The 21,773-nt window shown below is 34.1% G+C and overlaps 1 protein-coding gene across 4 annotated transcripts in view; it reads right to left on the bottom strand.

The window, feature by feature from the left end:
- SEC22A (SEC22 homolog A, vesicle trafficking protein) overlaps positions 1-21,773 on the bottom strand; it is a 57,105-nt gene that overhangs the window by 17,880 nt on the left and 17,452 nt on the right. For 2 of the 4 annotated variants that reach the window (XM_081065085.1, XM_081065086.1), the window contains exons 3-5: positions 18,936-19,099; positions 17,584-17,778; positions 6,603-6,718 (exon numbers count right to left, since the gene is read on the bottom strand). In XM_081065085.1, coding sequence (XP_080921211.1) covers positions 6,603-6,718; positions 17,584-17,778; positions 18,936-19,099 — 475 coding nt within the window. Of the gene's footprint in view, positions 1-6,597; positions 6,719-17,583; positions 17,779-18,935; positions 19,100-21,773 lie in introns of all 4 variants that reach the window. The other 2 variants (XM_081065088.1, XM_081065087.1) reach the window with 2 other exon arrangements.

Raw genomic sequence — 21,773 nt, 5'->3', positions numbered from 1 at the left:
TTAGGTGAGAGGATAAGAATTCGTTAGCAAATCTTTTGAAACTACCTATAGCGACAAACTACCTGTGACTACATTTCCCCCAATCTTGCGTTCCGTTGTTTCCTCGTTCTTCTCCCTGAGCAGCACTGTTTTAGGAACCTCAGCTATTGATGAGTGTATGTGGAAGACGGCAGGTGGGGTATGGCAGGACAAAGATTTAAGAACAATGTTAAGGGAACAACACAACCAGTGTCCCTAGTTTCCAGAGAGTTAAAAATCCCACATGGACCAATTTACAGTTTCCTGGATCAAGTGAGAAAGAAACGTTGTTCGAGTCAATTTAGTCTTGGACAACAATAAAAAAGAAAGATTCCATGCCAATGATCAGAACAACACATCTTCAAAAACACAAGCATCCAGAAGGTCCCCAAATTATAAATGATCTACTAATAAAAAATGACCACTCTAACTTTTTCCCTATCCATAATTTACCCTATGATTCTTTCACACCCCACCACCACAATTTTAAGAAACTGTTTAAAGCAAATAAAAAATCTTGAGACTTCCAGGGAAACTGGACTCTAAGACAGTCAGAAAGAAGCCACAAAAACCAAGGAAAAGTGCTCAGCATCCCGTTACCCTCACAAAAATATTCACCCTGCCTAAAATTTTTGTTACTTGAAAATCTACCTATTAAGTTAACAAAAGTCGTCCTTTCTTTCTGTTTACATAACAGGTGCTAATAAATATTCATTTTTATTTAAAATCTGACTATATAATATATTCATATAGTTCAAAAATAAAAATAACATATACGAAGATATATACTGTGAAGAGTCGCATTTCCACTCTGCTTCCCATCTGTCCAGTTCCTACATTTATTAGTTTATCTTTCCAGAGTTTCTTTATGCCAATTAAAATATTTTGTTATTTTTCCCAGTCCGTCTTTGGTGGGAGTAATTGGGGACTGGTCGGTTCAAGGTCAGAGGACCTGGTCTGTCTATCTCTCACTGGCTTTCTCAAAATGATACTGTTCTCAGAGGGCACAAAATTGTACGTGTGACCTTGAAACATGAATCAGATTCCTGAACCTGGGCTCCATTCTGGTGGGGGTGCTGGAGGCAGCAGCAGCAGCGTGAGTGCCTGCGTGCGTGCGTGTGTGTGTTTAAATCAATACTTTGATCTTTAGAGCAGTTTTAGGTTTACAGAAAATTAAGTAGTACAGAGTGCCCATATACTGGCTCTCCCTCCCCACCCCCCAGCTCAGTTTCTTCTATCATTAACATATTGCATTAATATGGTACATTTGTTACAAATGATGAGCTAATAATGACACATTATTATTAACTAAAGCCCATAATTTATGTTAGGGTTCACTCTTTGTATTGTACATTCTATAGGTTTTGAGAAATGTATAACAACTTAACTACCATTACAGTAACATACAGAATAGTTTCACTGCCCTAAAAATCCCATGCTCCAACTAACAATTTATCCCTTCCTCCTCTCTTCCAAACCTCTGGCAACTGCTAACCGTTTTACTTACTGTCTCTACAATTTTGCCTACTCTAGAACGTTATATGGTTGGAATCACATAGTACGTAGTTTTTTCAGACTGGCTTCTTTCATTAAGCAGTATGAATTTAATGTTTAACCATATCTTTTTGTGGTTTGATAGCTCATTTCTTTTCATTACTGAATAGTATTCCATTGTCTATACTGTCAGTTTGTTTATCCAGTCACCTTTTGAAGGACATCTAGTTGCTTCCAGTTTTTTGAAATTATGAATAAAGGTGAGATAAACATTCAATCACGTGCCACGTTTTGTGTGGACGTAAGTTTTTCTACCTATTCGGGTAAATATACCTACGAGCATGGTTGCTGGATTGTATGTTAAAGCCATGTTTAGCTTTGTGAGGGAACAACCAAACTGTCTTTTAAAATGACTGTACATTATGCATTCCGACCAGCAATGAATTAAGAGTTCCTACTGTTCCATATCCTTATCAGTATTCGGTAATGTCAGTTTTTTTGATTTTGCCATTCTAATAGATTAAGTTTAGAGATATTTCATTGTTTTAATTGCAATTCCTTAATGACATACGATATTGAGCATCTTTTCTTATGCTTGCTATCTGTATATCTTCTTTGGTTAGGTGTCTGTTCAGTTCTTTTGCTCATTTATTAATTGGGTTGTTTGCTTTCTTGGTTTCTAAGGGTTTTTTGTATGTTTTGAATACAAACCCTTTGTCAGACATGTTCTGCAAATGTTTTCTCCTAGTCTGTGGCTTACCTTTTCATTCTCTTAACGTCCTTCACAGAGCAGAAGTTTTCAAATTAAGTCCAACTTACCACTTTGTTCTTTCATGGATCATGTTTTTGGTGCTGTATCTAAAAATCCATCACCAAACCCAAGATCACCTTGGTGTTCTCCTGTTATCTTTTAGAAGTTTTATAGTTTTATGTTTTACATTTAGGTCTGTGATCCATTTTGAGTTAATTTTTTTGTTAAAGGTATAAGATCAGTGTCTAGATTATTTTTTTGCATGTGGATGTCCAGCTGTTCCAACACTGTTGAAAAAAATATCCTTTCTCCACTGAATTGCTTTTGTTTTTTGTCAAAGATCAGCTGACTATTTATGAGGGCTCTCTACTCTGTTCCACTGACCTATTTGTCTACTGTTTTGCCAATACTACACTGTCTTACTTATTATAGCTTAACAGAAAGTCTTGAAGTTGGGTAATGGGTCCTTTTTCTTTTTCTTCAGTATTGCATTAGCTATTTTGGGTCTCTTGCCTCTCCATATACACTTTAGAATCACTGTGTCAATATCCACAAAATAACTTGCTGGGATTTTGATTGGGATTGTGTTGAATCTACACATCAAATTGGGAAGAACAACACGTTAACAATGTCGAGTCTTCCTATCCATGAACATGGAATATCTCTCCATTTATTTAGACCTTCTTTGATTTCTTTTATCAGAGTTTTATAGTTTACCTGATATAGATCTTGTATATATTTTGTTAGGTTTATTCTTAAGTGCCTCAATTTTGGGGGTGCCAATATAAATGATACTGCTACATTAATTTCAAATTTCAATTGTTCTTTGCTGATACATAAGAAAGCAATTGACTTTTACGTATTAACTCTGGATCCTGTGACCTTGCTAATCACTTATGAGTTCCAGAAGTTGATTCTTTGGGATTTTTTATATAAACAATCATACCATCTGCGAATAAAGACAGGTGCATTTCTTCCTTCCTAATCTCTATACCTTTTGCTCTTTTCTTGTCTTATTGCATTAACTAGGTCTTCCAATACAATGCTGAATAGGAATGGTGAGAGGTGACATCCTCGTCTTCTGCCTGATCTTGGAGAGAAATTAATATAAGACCCGGTTTTATTTTACTATAATACAAGACTGGGTCATGTAATGTAATGTAATATAATGTAATGTAATGTAATGTAATGAAATGCAATATGGTATAATATAATATAATATAATATAATATAATATAATATAATATAATATAATACCCGGTCTTATATTGATTTTTGCTCCAAAAGACACATTAGAGCTGATTGTCCGGCTAGGTCTTATTTTCAGGGAAACATGGTAGTTTCTCATCAAATATGATGCTCGCTGTACGGTTTCTGTAGAAGTTGAGGAAGTTCCTCTCCTTTATTCCTAGTTTCCTATGAGTTCATGAAATGGGTGCTGGATTTTGCCAAATGTTTTTTCTGCATCTACTGATATGATCATGATTTTTCTTCTTTAGCCTGTTGGTATGATGAATTGCATAAACTGATTTTCAAATGTTGAACCAGCCTTGCATATTTATTAATACACCACAACCAAGTGCGATTTATTGTAAATATGCAATTCTTTTTATATATCTTTGGATTTAATTTGCTAATATTTTGTTGGGGATTTTTGCACCAATGTTCATGAGAGATATTGGCCTGTAATGTCTTTTTCAAATGTAAATAGTCTGAGAAATCTCAGAGCTTTCAGCCAGTTACACGAAGTAGTAATTACTTCAATCAGAGTATGAGCATGAAGATATTGTGGATGTGGTTCCAGACCACCACAACAAATTATCACAATAAAACAAGTTGTAATCTTTTTGCTGGTAGAGGGTATTGCTTTCAATTTGTAAAAAACACAACATTTGTGGATGGTAATAAAACAAGGTATCCTTGTATTGTCTGAAACCTAAAAAACAACTGCGATGAAGCAAAGACATTAGTGATTAGAGGGAGAACATGAAACTCTTAGGAATCAAGGCAGGCACTGGACAAATGTAGTAGCTCAAAAACCTGAAAAGCTGATGTTTATACTACTTTCCTTAGTTTTGACGTTGTAAATCAGAAGAGGGAGAAGGAAAGAATCAGTACAGGAAGAGGAGAAATAGGATATCTGACTGCCTAAAATAAATTATTTCCTTTAACATGTTTGGTGATATATGACAGCATTGTCTGATTTTTAACTTAAAAGCAATGTGGTCTAAACTTCAGGTTCCCCAGCTTGTGCACTGCCTTCTGAGTCAGGGATGGTAAGGCTCTGTGGCATGAAAGCTTTTCTCCACCTAGATCTGCTCCCTCCCTTCACTTATTAATTTGCTAATTTCAAACAACCAGAAAAAATTTTAATCAGAAAATTTTAACTAACGTTAGAGTACCTCTTTCACAATTTTTGCCAATTCTAAATACTAAAGACACCATTACTTATGTAATAAATTTCATAAAGTTGACTATTTACTAAAATTAATTTACTTTAAAAGGAAAGTTTTATATCTCTTACTAAAAATATTAATATACATTAAATACATACTTCTTAAATTAAAAATCTTCACCCCTCTATCTAAAGTCATCTATTGTGTAACCAGTGGTAAATGTGTCCCATATTTTGAGAAATACTCATCATATCCACCCCTTGTCCTTCATTTGATGAGCAATGAAACTGAGGATCAGAAAGTAAGGTGAGCTATTCAATGTCACAGAGTTAATCAGTAGCTGAGCTGAGCCAACCTTCTCTCTTTCTTACACTAACAAAAATCAACTCTTCACAAACCTAATACTACTGTTCTTTCCACTATATCAAGTTTAAAAAAACGGGAAAAAAAGAAAAAGAGTATCTTATTTATTAGCCTTTTCAGTTGGCAGTCTCCAAATTGCCTTTGTTTCTTTTTGGCAGGTTGGCAGGTTGATTACCTGACTCCAAATTGAATTCCTGCTGGAATAAAGCTGAGCTGGCTAGGGAACAAGGGCAAGACCACCAAGGGACAACAGCCTGCAGCCCTGTGCTTGAAAGGGCCCCGGAGGAGGAATCGGGAAGTCATGAGATGCCTCTGCCAATCCTCTACTTGAGGGACAGCTCAGTTGCCTGGAACCTGTGATATCCTCAGTTATTGGTTTCCTACATCATGAGGACATTCAGAAGGTACTCAGAATGGTACTCTCTAGGTGTTCCCCAAACTAACAGCAATTTTAAAAGAGAACATAAGGTGTGTTGAGTGGGTTTTTATGAGTTTCATGCTGACCCCAAAAAGAGAACTGATTTACAATGAGGAAGTGTCAAAAGTCTTCAGAAAAAGTGAGCAGAAACAAGGGAAAGAAAAGCTGTATAGACTGAAATGTGCTAAACTTTAAGTTTCAAAAAGTTTACAAAAATAAGAGAAAAAAATTAATATATTTTGATAGCAACAGTCTCTGGAAGAAATGCCATTGGAAAACAAAATAGTTGGCACTACCAAAAAAATTAGTGGTTTCAGAGGTAGGCACCAATCAAAAAGGAAACTAAATAGGGATACACAGAGATGGGACAAAAACCTGCCCATGAATGCCCTCTCCTTTCTTCCATTCCTGTTTACCCAGATCCTTCCAAGTCCAGCTCACCGTTACTCCACAAAGCCTCCTTCTCCTATCCTGACTCACACTGACCACTTCTCTTCCGCACTCTGTGTACTAAGCAATTATTCATGGACATCTCTGCCTCCCTAATTCAACTCTAGGCTCTGAGACTTCAGGGCCCATATCACACATACTATGTTTCCCCGAAAATAAGACCTAGCAGGACCATCAGCTCTAATGTGTCTTTTGGAGCAAAAATTAATATAAGACCCGGTCTTATTTTACTATACTATAAGACCGGGTCTATGATATATGAGATATAATATAAATATAATATAATATATATAATATAATATAATATAATATAATATAATATAATATAATATAATATAGGGTCTTATATTAATTTTGCTCCAAAAGACACATTAGAGCTGATTGTCCGGCTAGGTCTTATTTTCGGGGAAACGGTATCTTAGTGTCCCAGAGTACCCATAAACAGTGCCTCCTGGAGAGTAGATAATAAATATATAGTGCTAATTGAGTCAAAGAAGCCAAAGCCTAAAATAGAAATCGGTGGGATACTTTTTTTTTTTTAAATCAGTGTTTTTCGAGGAAGGGGAAAGGAGAGACTAAAGCAGGTATAAAAAATACAGAATCCGAGCATACATTTTGAAGTTGTACTAATATCCAAATCAATTCAAATCAATTCTGTAACAAACAGAATCAATAGACACAGTCACCTGAAATTGCAAAAATAGCACAGTACCTGCAGGAGACTTTCTATGGCGTGAAAGCCTCGAATTAAATTCAGAGCTCCACATAAAACGCTAAGGATTAATGCCACAATCCCTGACAGAGTTGCTGGTTCCAGTCGCTGGTGAGCTGGAAAATAAAAGAAACGGTAGGAAAGTAACATCAGTATTGCAAGTCAATAACTAAACTTATGTAAAATGAACTTTATTGCTCAATTTAAATGGTCAGATATAGATTAATCTTCATAAAATCATCTACCAATATATCTCAGTAACTAACTGTTTTATTTAATGCAAAATGTCTGACAACATGACAGCTTCATTCTGGTGAACTCAAGTTAAACTAACTTCTTTTTTCTACATTTTTAACAAAGACATATAGCATGCATTTGGGATATGTACTGCTAAGGAGTGCTCACATCTGGTAGTAAATCATATAGGAAAAAACCTCACTGCTTAAACATGTCTACCATTTGCAAACAGTTGCAAATATTTGCAAAGGTGACTTTGCTTGGAAATTCATCGCATAATTCCTACTCTTCCTGAAAATGCTTAGAAAATATTTTTAAGGGTAACATAGCTTGCTTTAAGCAAAGTTCTCCTTTACTTGGGTTCCAGGGCTATAAATACCAGAGGACACACATGAAAGCTTATTATCTACAGTTGACCCCGGGACAACATGGTCTTGAACTGTGCGGGTCCACTCACATGAGGATGTTTTTCAATAAATACATACAGTACTTCAAATGCATTTTCTCTTCCTCATGCTTTTCTCAGTAACATTTTCTTTTCTCTAGCTTACTTTATTGTAAAAATACAGTCTATAATACATATAACGTTAAAAATATGTATTAATTAACCTGTTTAAGGTTATCAGTAAGGCTTCCAGTAAACAGTAGGCTGTTAGTAGTTAAGTTTTGAGGGAGTCAGAAGTTATGCATGGATTTTTGACTGAGCAGCGTTTGGTGCCCCTACCCCCTGTGTTGTTCTAGGGTCAACTAGAATCACCAATCTCAACTCCACAAAAAAATGGAGTCTTATAGCTATGAAGTTCCTGGTCTCTGAAGACCACTTGAAGGTACAAACGATAAAACACCAGTTGAGGAAGTGACCAGATTATCTTTACAAACACATTTCCTTATCTGTAGGGGCTTCAGCAACATAAGACATTTAGTTATACAACAGTTTCCCTTCATCATCATCTTGCACTTAACAGAATTAAAATAGAATCTAAATGAAAACACAAAACTAAATACGTAATCATCTAGACCTCAAAAGGAAGACAGATGGAAAGAGAGGACAACAGAACTACATTTAGATCATTTCATTTAAATCACTGAAGTGTAAAAGCCCTAACAATGATGTTAATGAGGTGGAAGATTAATATAAGGAAAGTCTTAAATCTTTGCAACTTATATTCAGCCATTTCAACAGAAAAGCTTCCCTAAACAGTTCATAAAAACACAAACCCACATATCACAAAAAGTACTTATTCCTCAAGTTCAGCAGAAAATGCTAATATGGAATAACATTTTCTTAATTTTTTTCTGTGCCCAAGCTTACTTACTGCTTGGTCTGTCAATCAATTTCCTTGAGATTTTGATACGAAAAAAAAAAAAATTAAGTGTTTTTATAAAGTACTGATACCAAATTTTATATCAGTAGAAAAAAAATCTCACACTTTAAAAATCTATCCAACTGGTCTACCAATTAGTTACATCCCTCCTCCATCCCTCCCCACAACACACCCCTCCCCCCCAGTAGTGAGGAAGGGACAACTACCCTCTAATAAAAAAGAAATCCTTAATATGGGTCTCAAGAATAAAACCACTTGACAACTGACTAGATTATAAATCACATTCCTGAAATATACCAAACAAGTTTACTTTACAAAAAAACCCCAAATAATATTTGGCATTATACTGACAAACCTTAGCTTTCTGTATTTAAGTAAGGTATATTCTTGGATGGGAAAATATTACCATTTTAATGTGTTGATCAATATCTATTTAAGAAGTAAATAATATGTCTATATAAATTAAATATTTATTAAGTTTCTAACACTTGCCTCTTGGCCTTGGAGCACGCTCTTTATAACGACAGTATAGCATTTATAATTGAATTACTTCAAAATGACCAGAAATATTTTTAAAGGCACGAAAGCAAATGAAGCCTCGTTTAACCAGGACAAGGCATGCATTATGCTGAAGGACAGGCTGGAGCTGCGCCAAGTCGTTGTGGGAAAGAAATTTTCAAGCGGAGATTCCCTCCCACCCCAGCCCCTTCTCGGGACCTGTGGGAATGGTTACTTAGGGAAAACTCCATCTGCATACAATATGAAGGTGACACTCTTTAAGGACAATTTCTCATTTTAGCAAACCGAATGAGATATTTAATCACATTTTAATGTATTTTATATGCTTCTTTACTTCAGTAAAACAGATTTTAGATCCATTGTTATCCACAAATGTTTACTTCACAGTTCAGTTTGGCACTTACGACAGTCACCATTAGGAAAAGAGTGGATTTGGAACAATAACAAATGAGAGGCATGTAGAAAAATTTTTTTTTTTTTTGCTGAATCCAAAACATGTCACTTGGTCAGTTTTTGTTTTGTTTTTGTTATTATTGTCTTCTGCTACAATGCCTTTTCTTTCATTAGTCTCCTTAGGCCCAATAGTGGCATTTTCATGACAAAATTAATTTTTTCTCAAAATGTACCAATGATTAATGGAGAGTTTACAACAGTTCCTAAACAAGTAAGAGTAAATCCCTTGGAACAAAAGGGCTGTTAGTTACAGTGAAATAATACATTTATTCAGCAAATACTTTTTGGCACGATTCTGTGTAAGATGCTATGCTTTAGAAGATACAAAAAATGAATTACACCATCTGCCCTCAAGGCACTTCTCGTCTTTTAAAGGGAAGTGACAGACAGATCTGAAAGTAATAAGTATTCTAAACTACAAAGAGTTAAGGGATTCTGAAGAGGAAAGCTAAGTAGGCGGAAGGTGGTGACACAGGAATGGTAAATGAAGGAGGAAAGAGCTATAATGATGGATAAAATGTAGACAGGTACAAATGAGAAGAACTGCATTCCATGCTGAGAAAAGAGCATGAGCATGAAGATGGAAATGGGAGAAGCAAATTAACAGCATCTACTACTGTTATAGCACGGTAGCTGCTGCCGTGACTACCATTACTACCACCACCACCTCTACTGCTCCTTCTACAACAGTGGCTGTTCTCAATATGCCAGGCACCAAGTGCTTCACATACATGATCTCATTTCAGCCTTCCAAGAACCCAGTGCAATAGGCACTATAATTATCCTTCTTTTTCTTCCGACAGGAAAGTAAGATTTGGGGTAGATTAAGTAATCTGCCCAAAGTAAGTGAATGAACTGGGATTTAAATCCAGGTAGCCTGGCTCTAGAATTCATGTTCTTAACCACTTTGCTACTGGGCATTGCTAGTGTTGTTGTTTGACTTAAAAGGATGTTTATGAGGAGGAAATGCGGTCAGAAAAGAGGCTGAAGCAAATTAACAACCTGAAATACTAGACTAAAAATTATGGGCAAATTAGACAACGGGGAATATTACTAGATATAAAGAAGACAATTTCAAAGTGACAAAGGAGTTCATGCACCAAGAAAACGAACCAATCCTAAATATTTAACCAACTCAATCTATATGACATGAACAGAATGCTCCACCCAACAACAAAATACATATTCTTTTCAAATGAACACAAAAAATGACTTAGATAGATCATATTCTGGAAGAATAAAACAAATATCAATAAATTTAAAAGTATTAAAATCATACATTTGATACCTGGCCACTATAGAATTAAATTAGAAATCAACAACAGAAAGATTATTTGGAAAATCTCTAAATATTTAAAACGATATAATACATTTCTAAATAACCTTTGGATCACAAAAGAAATTAAAAAATGAAATTAAAAGGCATTTTGAACAAAATGAGTAAAAACTAATATATTAAAATTTATGAAATGTAGCTAAAGCAGTATTTAAAGGGATATATGTAGTAAAAAGAAGTTCTCAAATAAATGATCTTAATATCTACCATAAGAACCTAGAAAAAGAGCAAATTAAACTCTAAGTAAGCAGAAGATAGGAAGTAATAAAGATCAGTACATAAGTCAATGAAATAGAAAATAAAAACAATAAAAAGTCACTGAAAGGAAAAGCTGGTTCTTTAAGAAAATCAATAAACATGATAAACTCTAACAAGACTGATCAGAAGAAAAATGCAAAAGACAAAAATTACCAATACAAAAAATGAGAACGGTAATATCACTACAATTCTACAGATATTAAAGCGATAAGGGAATATTAACTTTATGCCAAAAATTCAATAACTTAGGTGAAATGGACAGATTCCTTAAAAGAAACAAACTCCTAAAACTCATTTGAGAAGAAACAGATAACTTGAATAACGCTACATCCATCAAATAAATTGATCTGTAGTTAAAAACCTTCCCACAAAGAAAATTAGAGGCTTGAAAGGCTTCAATGAAATAAACATTTAAAGAAAAATAAAAATTCTGTAGAAACATGTTCCCAAAATTGAAGAAGAGGTAACACCTCTCAATTTATTCTATGAGGTCAGCTTTATCCTGATTGTAAAACCAACTAAAAACATTACAAAAAGGAAAGCTACGAACCAACTCCCTGAAGATATTTTGTATCTGTGTTTCTATCTTGACAAAATTTTAGTAAATTGGATCTGACAATATACAAAAAAGGTAATAATACATCATGACCAAGTGGGTTTTATCACAGAAATGCAGTGTTGGTTTAATATCTGAAAAGCAATCAAAGTAATTCACCATATAGACTTTGAAAAGAAAAATCATATAATCTCAATAAATGCAGACAAAGCATTTAACAACTTACATTCCTGATAAAAACTGCTCATCAAACTGGGAATATAAGGGTATTTTCTCAAAATGAAAAAAAAAAGTAGCTACCTGAACCCTAAATTAACATAATATTTAAGTGTGAAAGACTGAACATTTTCCCTGCTAAGATCAGGGAAAATAACTCTTGTCACTTCATTCTTTCAGGATATTTTTGTCAAGCACAGAATTCTTCATTTATAATTATTTTCTTTTATCCTTTAGAAGGTTTATGTTAAGTTGTCCTCTGGCTTCTATGGTTCCAATGAGTGAGTGTGAGTGTGAGTGTGAGCATGTGTGTGTCTGTGTGAGAGAGAGAGAGAGATTCTTCTAATGCTTTGTGTTCGTGTAGTTTAGCCTCTGTAGGTGCCTGGTTACTTACGATTGTTTGCCAAACATTTTATTTTAAAAATCTTTTTGTAGACATAATTTGAAGTTTATGAGACCATTTCTTCCAGGAAAGACATTTGTTTGCTTTTGCCAGGCTCTCTGGAGCACAGCACAGTGGAATCAGTCAGCTCAATCCAATTTTAGAGATGAATGTGATTCAAAACTAAGCGGCAGTTCTGATCAAAGCTTGTCTACTGCATATTCCTATCTACCCATATTCCTAGAGTACAGACGTCCAAGGCCCTAACCCAAAGCTCGGATGGGTAGGAGGGCTGCTCATTAGGTTCACCGCCTTGGTGGGCCCTGCTCTCTAATCTATCTCCCTAGTCTTGAGAAGCTGTCAGCTGTTCCTTCCCGAATAGGTGTAAGCCCCAAAGGAAAAAGTAGCTCCAAACATTGGGTCATCTCCCTGGGCCTCCATCCTCCTCTGTATCCCAGTAATTCTTGTTGGATCTCCAAAGACTTTAGGAAGACTATACTTTAGATTAACTTCTACATCACATATTAGACCTGCATATTCTATAGAATACATACATTCCATTCAGCATTTCTGCATGTATTTAGTGGGACTGCTGGTCTGAATTAATTATTCCATCACTACTGGAAGTGGAAGTCTTCAAAGTAATAACCCCTGGTTTATTAGTAATTTAAAAAATTAATCTGCTTACAATAAAATTCACTCTTTTAAAGTGTATAATTCAGAGGTTTTTAGTATATTCAGAGTTGGAGTTGTGCAACCATCATAATTATCTAATTCCACAACATTTCATCACGGCAAAAAGAAACCTCATAACCATTAGTGGTAGTCACTGCCTTGTTCCCTCTACCCCTCCACCTCTCGTCAACCACTAATCTATTTTCTGTCTCTATGGATTTGCCTATTCTGGACATTTTGTATAAATGAAATTTTAAATATGTGGCCTTTTCTAGATGGCTTCTTTCACATAGCTCACTGTTTTTAAGGTTCATACATGTTGTACCATGTATCAATATTTCATTCCTTTTTTATTGTTTAAGAATATTCTATTGTATGGATATATCATATGTTGTTTACTCATTCACCAGTTGATAGACATTTGGGTTGCTTCTGCTTTTCAGCTGCTATGAACACTCATGTACACATTTTTGTTTAGATATAGATTTCTAATTCGCTGGGGTATGCACCTAGGAGTAGAATTGCTAGGCTATATGGTAACTCTATGTTTACCTTTTTGAGGAACTTCCAAACTATTTTCCAAAGCAGGTGCAGTATTTTACCACCTCACCAGCAACATATGAGGGTTCTAATTTTTCCACATCCTTGCTAACACGTGTTATTGTTTGTTTTTATTATAGCCATCCTAATGAGTGTAAAGTAGTTATCTCCTTATCATTTTGCTTTGCATTTCACTAATGGCTAATAATGTTGAGCATCTTTTCATGTGCTAATTAGCCAGCTGCACATTTTCTTTGTCTATACAAATTCTTTTCCCATTTTGAAATTGGATTATTGTCTTTTATTGTTGAGTTGTTTTATGTTCTAGATACAAGTGCCTTATAAGATACATGATTTTCAAATATTTCCTGTGTCTGTGGATTGTCTTCAATTTCTTGATAGTGTCTTTTTAAGAACAAAAAATTTTTATTTTGATGAATTCCACCTTATCTATTTTTTATTTTTTCACTGTGCTTTTGATGTCAAATCTAAAAAGCCATTGCCTAAAACAAAGTCTTAAAGATTTACATCTTTGTTTTCCTCTAACAGTTCTATAGTTTTTGCTGTTAAATATAGGTCTGTGATCCATTTTTCAGTTCATTTTTAGTTCGTTTGTGAGGTAGGGGTCCAACTTCATTCTTTCATACATGAATATCCACTTGTATCAGCATTATCTGTTGAAAGATGATTCTTTCACCACTGTCTTGGCATCCTTGCTAAAAATGAAGTGACAATAATGTAAAGGTTTTCCCCCCATACTCTCAATTCTATACTGTTGATCTATATATCTACCCTTAAATCAGAACTATATAGTCAAAGAATTAGTTTTTGGCTTCACTGATTTTTCTCTAATGTTTTTCTATTTCCTTTCATTTTCATTTATTTCTGCTCTAATCTTTATTATTTCCTTCCTTCTGCTTGCATTAGGTTTAATTTGCTTTTCTTTTGACAGTGGCTTTCCAGGTGGAAGGTTAAGTTACTCATTTTAATTTTTTTTTTAATATAGGTATGTATAGCTATAAATTTTTCTCTAAGCACAGCTTTAGCTGCATCTTATTAAGTTGATGCATGTGTCTTCATCTTCATCTCAAAGTGTAAAATCCTCTTTGGATTTCTTCTTTAACCCATTCATTATTTAGGATTGTATTAGTCAATTTCCACATATTTGTGAGTTTACCAAATTTCTTTGTTATTAATTTCTAATTTCATTCCATTGGGTTGCAGAACTTACTTTGTATTATTTCTATACTGTTAAACTTATGAATTTTTTCTATAGCTTAGTACAAGGTCTATCCTGGAAAATGTTCCACGTACACTTCAGAAGAACATATTTTATATTGTTGGATGGAATGTTCTATAGATGTTTGTTTGTTTATGATGTTTAAATCTATTTCCTTGCTGATCTTCTGCCTAGTTCTACCCATTATTTAAAGTTGGGTATTTGTCTTCAACTATTACTGTTTAATTATCTATTTCTCCCTTCATTTTTGGCAGGTTTTGCTTCATGTATTTTGAGGTCTGTTAAATGCCTGTGTTTATAATTGTGATACCTAATGGACTCTTTGATCATTATAAAATGTCCTTCTTTTTCTCTACTAGCAATTTTTGTCTTAACGTCCATTTTGTCTGATATCAGAAGAGCCACTCCAGCTCTCTTGTGGTTTTTGTTTGCCTTATATATCTTTTTTCTTCCTTTTACTTTCAATCTAATTGTATCTTTGAATTTTTTTTTAATTCACTCTTACAGTTTCTGACTTTTGATTGGATTGTTTCATCATTTGCATTTTGTGTAATATTATATTCACATATAATGTTACTCTTGTTATAGTGAATTTACATCTACCATTTTACTTATTTCTATATGTCTCATGCTTTTTGCTCTATTCCTCCTTTACCATCATTGCATTGAGTGAGTATTTTATATGCCAGTATTTTAACTTCTTTACTGATTTTTTTACTATTTTTTGAGTTACCTGCTTAGTGGCTGCTCTAGGACTCACCATATACATCTCACCAGTAACAACTTTAGATTTATACTAACTTCAGTGAGTTACAGAAATATTACTCCTATATTGCCTTTCTCCCTTTTCTGCAGCAAGGTTGTTATACATTTTACACTTATAAATGTTACAAACCCAAAATACATTGTGATATAATTATTACTTTACGTACTTTTCTGTCTTTTAAAGAAGCCAAGAGAAGAAAAGAGAGCAATTATATTTTTAGTTTTGTTAATATTCTTATCATTTCTGGCTTTCTTATTTGTTCCTGTGGATTCAAATTACTACCTGGAGTCATTCCCTTAGCCTAATGCAGCTTTGTTCAGATCCACCTCCCTTGTGCTGTTATTAGAAAATATATTTCATGTCTATATGTTATAAGCCCAACAATACATTATATAGATTATTTTATATGATTACTTTTTAAAAGAAAAATGTACTTTTACTGTCTTACCATTGCTCTTTTATTTATTTATTTATTTATTTATTTATTTATTTATTTATTTATTTATTTATTTTTTGGTGTGACTTCAAATTAGTGTCTGGGTTACTTGCTTTCAGCCTGAAGAACTTCCTTTGGTATTTCTTGTAAGGTGAGTCTGCCAGCAACAAATTCTCTCATCTTCTGCTTACCTGAAAATGTCTTTATTCCACTTTCATTTTTGAAAGATAGCTTTACTGGATATAGCATTCTTGGTTCACAAGTTTTTTTTTTGACCCTTTAAGCATTCTGAACATGTTCTCCCACTACCTTCAGGTCTCCATTGTTTCTGTTGAGAAGTCAGTTAGTTGTTAATCTTATTGGGGTGCTCTTGTAAGTGGCAGGTTGTTTTTTCCTTGCTATTTTCAAGATTTTCTCCTTGTCTTTGTCTTCCAGCATTTTAGTATGATTCATCTATTTGTAGGTCTCTTGCATGTATCCTATTTGGAATTAAATGAGCTTCCTGGATGAGTTGATTAATTTTTTTGAGTAAATTTGGAAACTTTTCTGCCATTATTTCCTCAAATACTTTTTCTAATCCTTTCTCTCTCTGCTCTCCTGGTTCTCGCATCACGCATATATTAGTGTGCTTAATAGTGTCCCATTTTTCTAAGGTTCTCTTCTTCTTTTTCCTCTCTGTTCTTTGGATTGCACAACCTCTATTGATATATCTTCAAGTTTGCTAACTCTTTCTTATGCCAGTTCAAATCTATTATTGAGAGCCATTAGTGAATTTTTCATTTCAGTTGCATTTTTCAATCCCAGAACTTCCGTCTGGTTCTTTTTCTTTATAATTTCTAACTATTTGTTTTTTATTGTCTATTTGATGACATCTCATTCTCATACCTTCCTTACTTCTTTAATCATGGTTTCTCTTATTTTCTTTGAAAATAATCATAATGGCTACTTTGAAGTCTATGTCTGTGTTAAACCTGACATCTCTCACAGGCAGGTTCTATTGCCTGCTTCCCCTCCCCCGCCCCAGTGTATGTATTATACTCTCCTCTCCCTCTGTATGTCCTGTAATTTTTTGTTGGAAACTGGACATTTTAGATAACATATTGTAACAATTTAGGGTACTGGTCCACCTCCTTTCCCCCAGAGCTTGCTATTGTTATTTGCTTATTTACTTGTTTCCTGACTGGCTGGATTATTTTAGTCAAATCTGCTTCCACTTTTCTCCCATAATTTTTATTAAACCAAATATGAATTGTTCAGTCCTGGATGTCACATTTGAAGTATGTTAACAAAATAAAACATACACAAAGCTTCTAGGATAGTGTTTCAAAATGCCATAGACAAAGAGACTAAGGGAATTGAGGACATTTTATATGAAGTTGATCATACTAATGGAATAGAAAAGACACAGAGTTGCTGACTTCAAAGTTCTGAAGTGCTATTCTGGTAAAGTTGAAGAGAGAGAAGTAGAGGTCACAGAACTTAGACAAACAGGTAAACATTATAGGAAATAGAACTTTGCTCAAATATGAGGAAGAATTTCTTGGACAAGAAATTCAACTATGGCATATGCTACCTTATAAAATAATAAGGTTTCCATTATTAAGCAGAGGTTTCCAACTTGTCATAACTGTATTCCTTGCTTAGGAGGGGAGGTTTGAGATGATCACATTTTCTGTGACAATCAAAAACCCCCCGCGGCCTTGAATGTAGCATTTTGATGTAATACAAAGCACTTTACATGCTTATAAACATATATTACAAATAAACTATTCATTTCTAGTCAAATGTTTACAAAGAAACCTTCTTCAATGTATCCCTAGCAAAGAGTCCCTCTGAGATTTCTATTTAAAAGAATTTTCCTGATTAGTCACATATCTGATAGAGTACTATATAAAACCACTGGGAGAAAGGAATACTTTGAACTTCGAAATTCTCTCATGTACTTGCTTTAAAATATTAGAATAAAGCAATTCATTTTTCAAGAGTTCCTCAGTTCTTACAAAAGATTTTTTAAAATAAAATAATTGAGATCCAAAACTCACCAGAAGAAATCTTAGCAGCACCTTTATAGCCAACAGAAAATGCAGATGTGACTCCATTGGCCGGCCCCAGTTCACACAGGGGAATTTGATAAGGGGGCCTCAGCTTGATTTCCGTCTGCATGTCAGACAGATTTATCTTTGTTGAAAGAGACCTGGGATTATTATATCGCTGCTTGGTCCTCTGAATGAAGTTATCTATGTAAAATAAAAAATAAATTTCCTTGCAGTCATTTGTTAATTAAATAATTTGAGAGTGTGATGTTTATGGACAGTAAATTTTCTAGATAAACTGTTTAATTTGTTATCCAAAACTGTTCAATTTGTCATGGAGTGTTCTAATATTATTTGTGTTTAATGGTTAATATGTCATGGAGTCATTTCACTTTCTAGAAATTAGTTATTGTAAATAAACTAAGGATTTAACACTACATGACTGTGAGACTATTTCTACTATTATATCCACTTCAAGGAGTTACTTTGAACTTACTTCTACAAAACAATAACAGCTTTAGTCTTTAAACCAAAATTTTAATGTTTATATGGATTCATATCTCATGAAATATTAAGTCTCTCAGCATTTACCAGTTTTAATTACAGAAGAACATACACTATAAATTCCACGTTCTTGTAAAACCTGCTTTCTTATTTATTACTTACACCATTAGAATGTATAGTTTAAAGAATAAATTTAATTAAATAAATAAAAGACATTTCCTAAATATCTTCCAAGATATTTCCTAAATAATCTTCCAATTTTATTTTCACTGTTTATAACTTGGTTTAACTTTTTTTTTTCCTTCTAGAGCAAACTTCAAGGAATGCCCACAGGCCCTATCTAGCTTGCTGACTGTTTTTGTAAATAAAGTTTTATTAAAATATAACTATACTCATTCATCTACATATTGTTATGGCTGCTTTCCAGCTATAATGGTAGGGCTGAGTAGTTGTGACAGAGACCATATGGTCCTTTTAAGCCTAAGATATGTACTATATGGTCCTTTCCAGCAAATGTTTGCCAACCTCTGCTCTACATTACGCAGACTATCACAAACACAAAATTCTGAATCTCTGGCTTATAAATTTCTCATTGAGAAACTGTCCTTCAGGATTAATTCTTTGTGCCAATAATCACAATCACCTCCAGAGCTCAAACACAGTATTTTCTAAAAACCACCTAAATGAAGACGTTGCCATAATTTATAGGCCATTTGTCAAATTATCCTATCAAAAGCAAGGAAGCAGAATTTTCTGAGTTTTCCCCCTCCCCTGACCCCACCCCAGTATTAGATTAAAAATTGCTTAAGACTGGCTGGAGAGAGGATAATGAAAAGGAAAATAAATCAGGCCCTTACCAAATTCAATGAAACAGTATGGTCTCACGGCAGTGTTTGTCCTCATCATGCTATAAGTAGTAATGAACTCCTTCTGAAGCTCATCCAGGAAAGAGAAGGCCAGAACATTTGGGTAACTTTCAGTGCACAACATCATGTAGCTTACTCCCAGAGAGCTAATAAAACTACAGTGTAAAAAACATCGGTTTTAAAATTTCAAAGTAAATCAAGATAATTTGTTGCTTCACATGACTGGCTCTATACACCATAAACTGCTGCTAGAGTGGCAATGAAGATATTAACATTATATAGTACTGCAAAAAAAAATTAAAGAAACCAAAATATAATATTTTCAGTTGTGGTTTAGAAACAGTAGACAAAAAAAATGGAATGTACACATGCTATAGTTCCTACAGAGGAACACATGCTATAGTTCTAACATTTCAGTTATTTGTCACAGGGTAGGTAGAAAGCATGTGAATAAAAGAATGTACAAATATGTAAGGGTTACAGATAGCTTAACATTTATAGCTTCAACCTAGTGGAACTAAATCCTGTTTGAATCAAGAACCCTAGAGATTTTGATAAAAGTCACGGATACCCTCCCCAGAAAGATGTCAAACAACAAGAACTTAGTACACAATTTCAGGGTGGTTACTGACCTCCTGAAGTCATCCACTAAACTCAGAATCAAATCTTCTACATAGTAATGAATTATGAATCACTGGGGAAAAGGGAGAAATTCATGAATTCATAACAATAAATAATAAAAAGGGAGGAAAGGAAGACTCTTTTTTTTTTTTTACAGTAGAATGACTAATGCCAACTGGTAAATGTGGAGGTAATACTAGAATTGGTACTAGAATTGCAACCAACACAGTAAAGATTGTACCAAACAAGGACAATCAATGGATGCTAAATCTAGGTAAGGAGCAGGAAATTTTGCATGGCTTTAAAATGTCTTCCCAAGGATTGCTTATTGGTTGCAAAGGAAAAATATTTATTATACAGTAGAAACTAGACAATACCTTGACAAAGTACTCTAACATCACTGTGAGGGGCAGACAGACTTCCTGTGCCTCCAGATACATTTTCAGAAAGACACATCAGCTAAGTAGTATTCTGGCCAATCACTTAGTTTTTAGATAGTTTGTGAAGTAGGGGTCCATGAATCTAATCATGAAGGAACACCAGAATGATCAACATTCTATTTATAAAAGGGGAGGGGCTGTATTCTTTAAAAGTCTCAATGTTATAAAAAAGAAATAAAGACTGTGGAAATGTTTCTGATCAAAGGCAGCTAAAGAGACACAACTAAATGTAACACCTAACCCTAATCTAGCTCCTGTGCCAGAAATGAGGAGAAAAACGCTATAAAGGACATTCCTGGGTCAATTGACAAAAATAGAAAACAGGCAATAGATTAGAAAAAGTATGGTATCAATATTAAATTTACTAGAGCTGATAACTGTACTATAGTTAAATAAGAGAATATCCCTAATTTTAGAAAATATACTTTGAAGTGGTTAGGAATCAGATAGGTAGACAGGTAAAATGATAAAGCAAATGGGCTACAATATTAAAACATAAATCTGAGAACAGATATTATTTGTATTTTTCCTATTTTTTACAACTTTCCTGTAAGTTTTAAATTGTTTCTAAATAACAAGTTAAAATTTTAAAATAAAAAAACTTCTGCTTTAAGCACTGAAATGTTTAACCATGTTCTATTGAAAACAAACTGTCTATAATAAAGTACATACCCCCCTTTAATAAGCACAAGAAAGGGACACAAATTCACCCTTAATGAATCACTTAAAACAGTTTCTTAAAGTACTGTCAATGTAGCTGGTCTAGATGGAGGGCAGCAAACAGACCACACAGGTTGTAACGCCTATCTGTCTTACAATCTTTACTGCCAAACCCTGATGCATATTAGAGTTCCCTCCCCGCCTTTTTTTCTAATAATATATAAACAATTTATTTATTAACTTAATTTCTAGAATATATATATATATATATATATATACACACACACATATATATTCACATGATTCAAATTTTATAAGAATGAAAAATGAAAGGAAACACTGTATTTAAAGTGTCTTATCGGATGGCCCGGTGGCTCAGGTGGTTGGAGCGCCGAACTCCTAATGCCCAAGGTTGCGACTGAGAAACACTGGCTTCAACTGGAGTTGCAGAAGAAGGAGGGAAAAAAAAAATAGTCTTATCCCCACCTCTGCCCACAGATATCCAGTTCTCTGTCCCTCAAGCAACTCATGTTATTATTCATTTCCTGTGTATCCTTGCAGTGAGCGTTTATACATATACAAGAGTCTATCTGTCTATCTATCTATCTATCTCCCTCCCTCCCTCCCTTTTCCCCTCTTTCTTTCTTTAAGGCCATCCCAGGCAGCCAAAGGACGTGAGGTTGGCACCTATTAATCATCGATTATTAATGGTGAGGGATATACTACCGGTCAAATTGTACTGATCTTATGCTTCTGGAATAACTTGGAATTCCTTTGTGAAAGTCCGCTTAGTACATACTCCTTTGATGCAATGTTTTCAAACTACAAGCTGTTGACTCATTAGGTCATAAAATTAGTTTAATGAATTACACACAGCGTTTTCCTAAAAATTGAAATAGAATATAAGAGAAAATATTGGAATGCATATTGTTTTATAAAGCTTTTGCTTTAGTTTCCTATTTGTGCACTGGTAGTGTTCACAAATAAAATATATCTCTTCTTATGGGTCAGTCAAAAATGTTTAGCTATAACACTGCATTTTTCTACAAAATTAATAACTAAAGGCCAAATTATATTTTTCCCAAATAATTTTCTTTCCTCCTCCAAA

Source organism: Rhinolophus hipposideros (genome assembly GCF_964194185.1).
Source record: "Rhinolophus hipposideros genome assembly, chromosome: 2".
Classification (NCBI taxonomy): domain Eukaryota; kingdom Metazoa; phylum Chordata; class Mammalia; order Chiroptera; family Rhinolophidae; genus Rhinolophus; species Rhinolophus hipposideros.
Note: the sequence above shows the minus strand (reverse complement) of the source record. Positions and strands in the feature narration are given on the sequence as shown.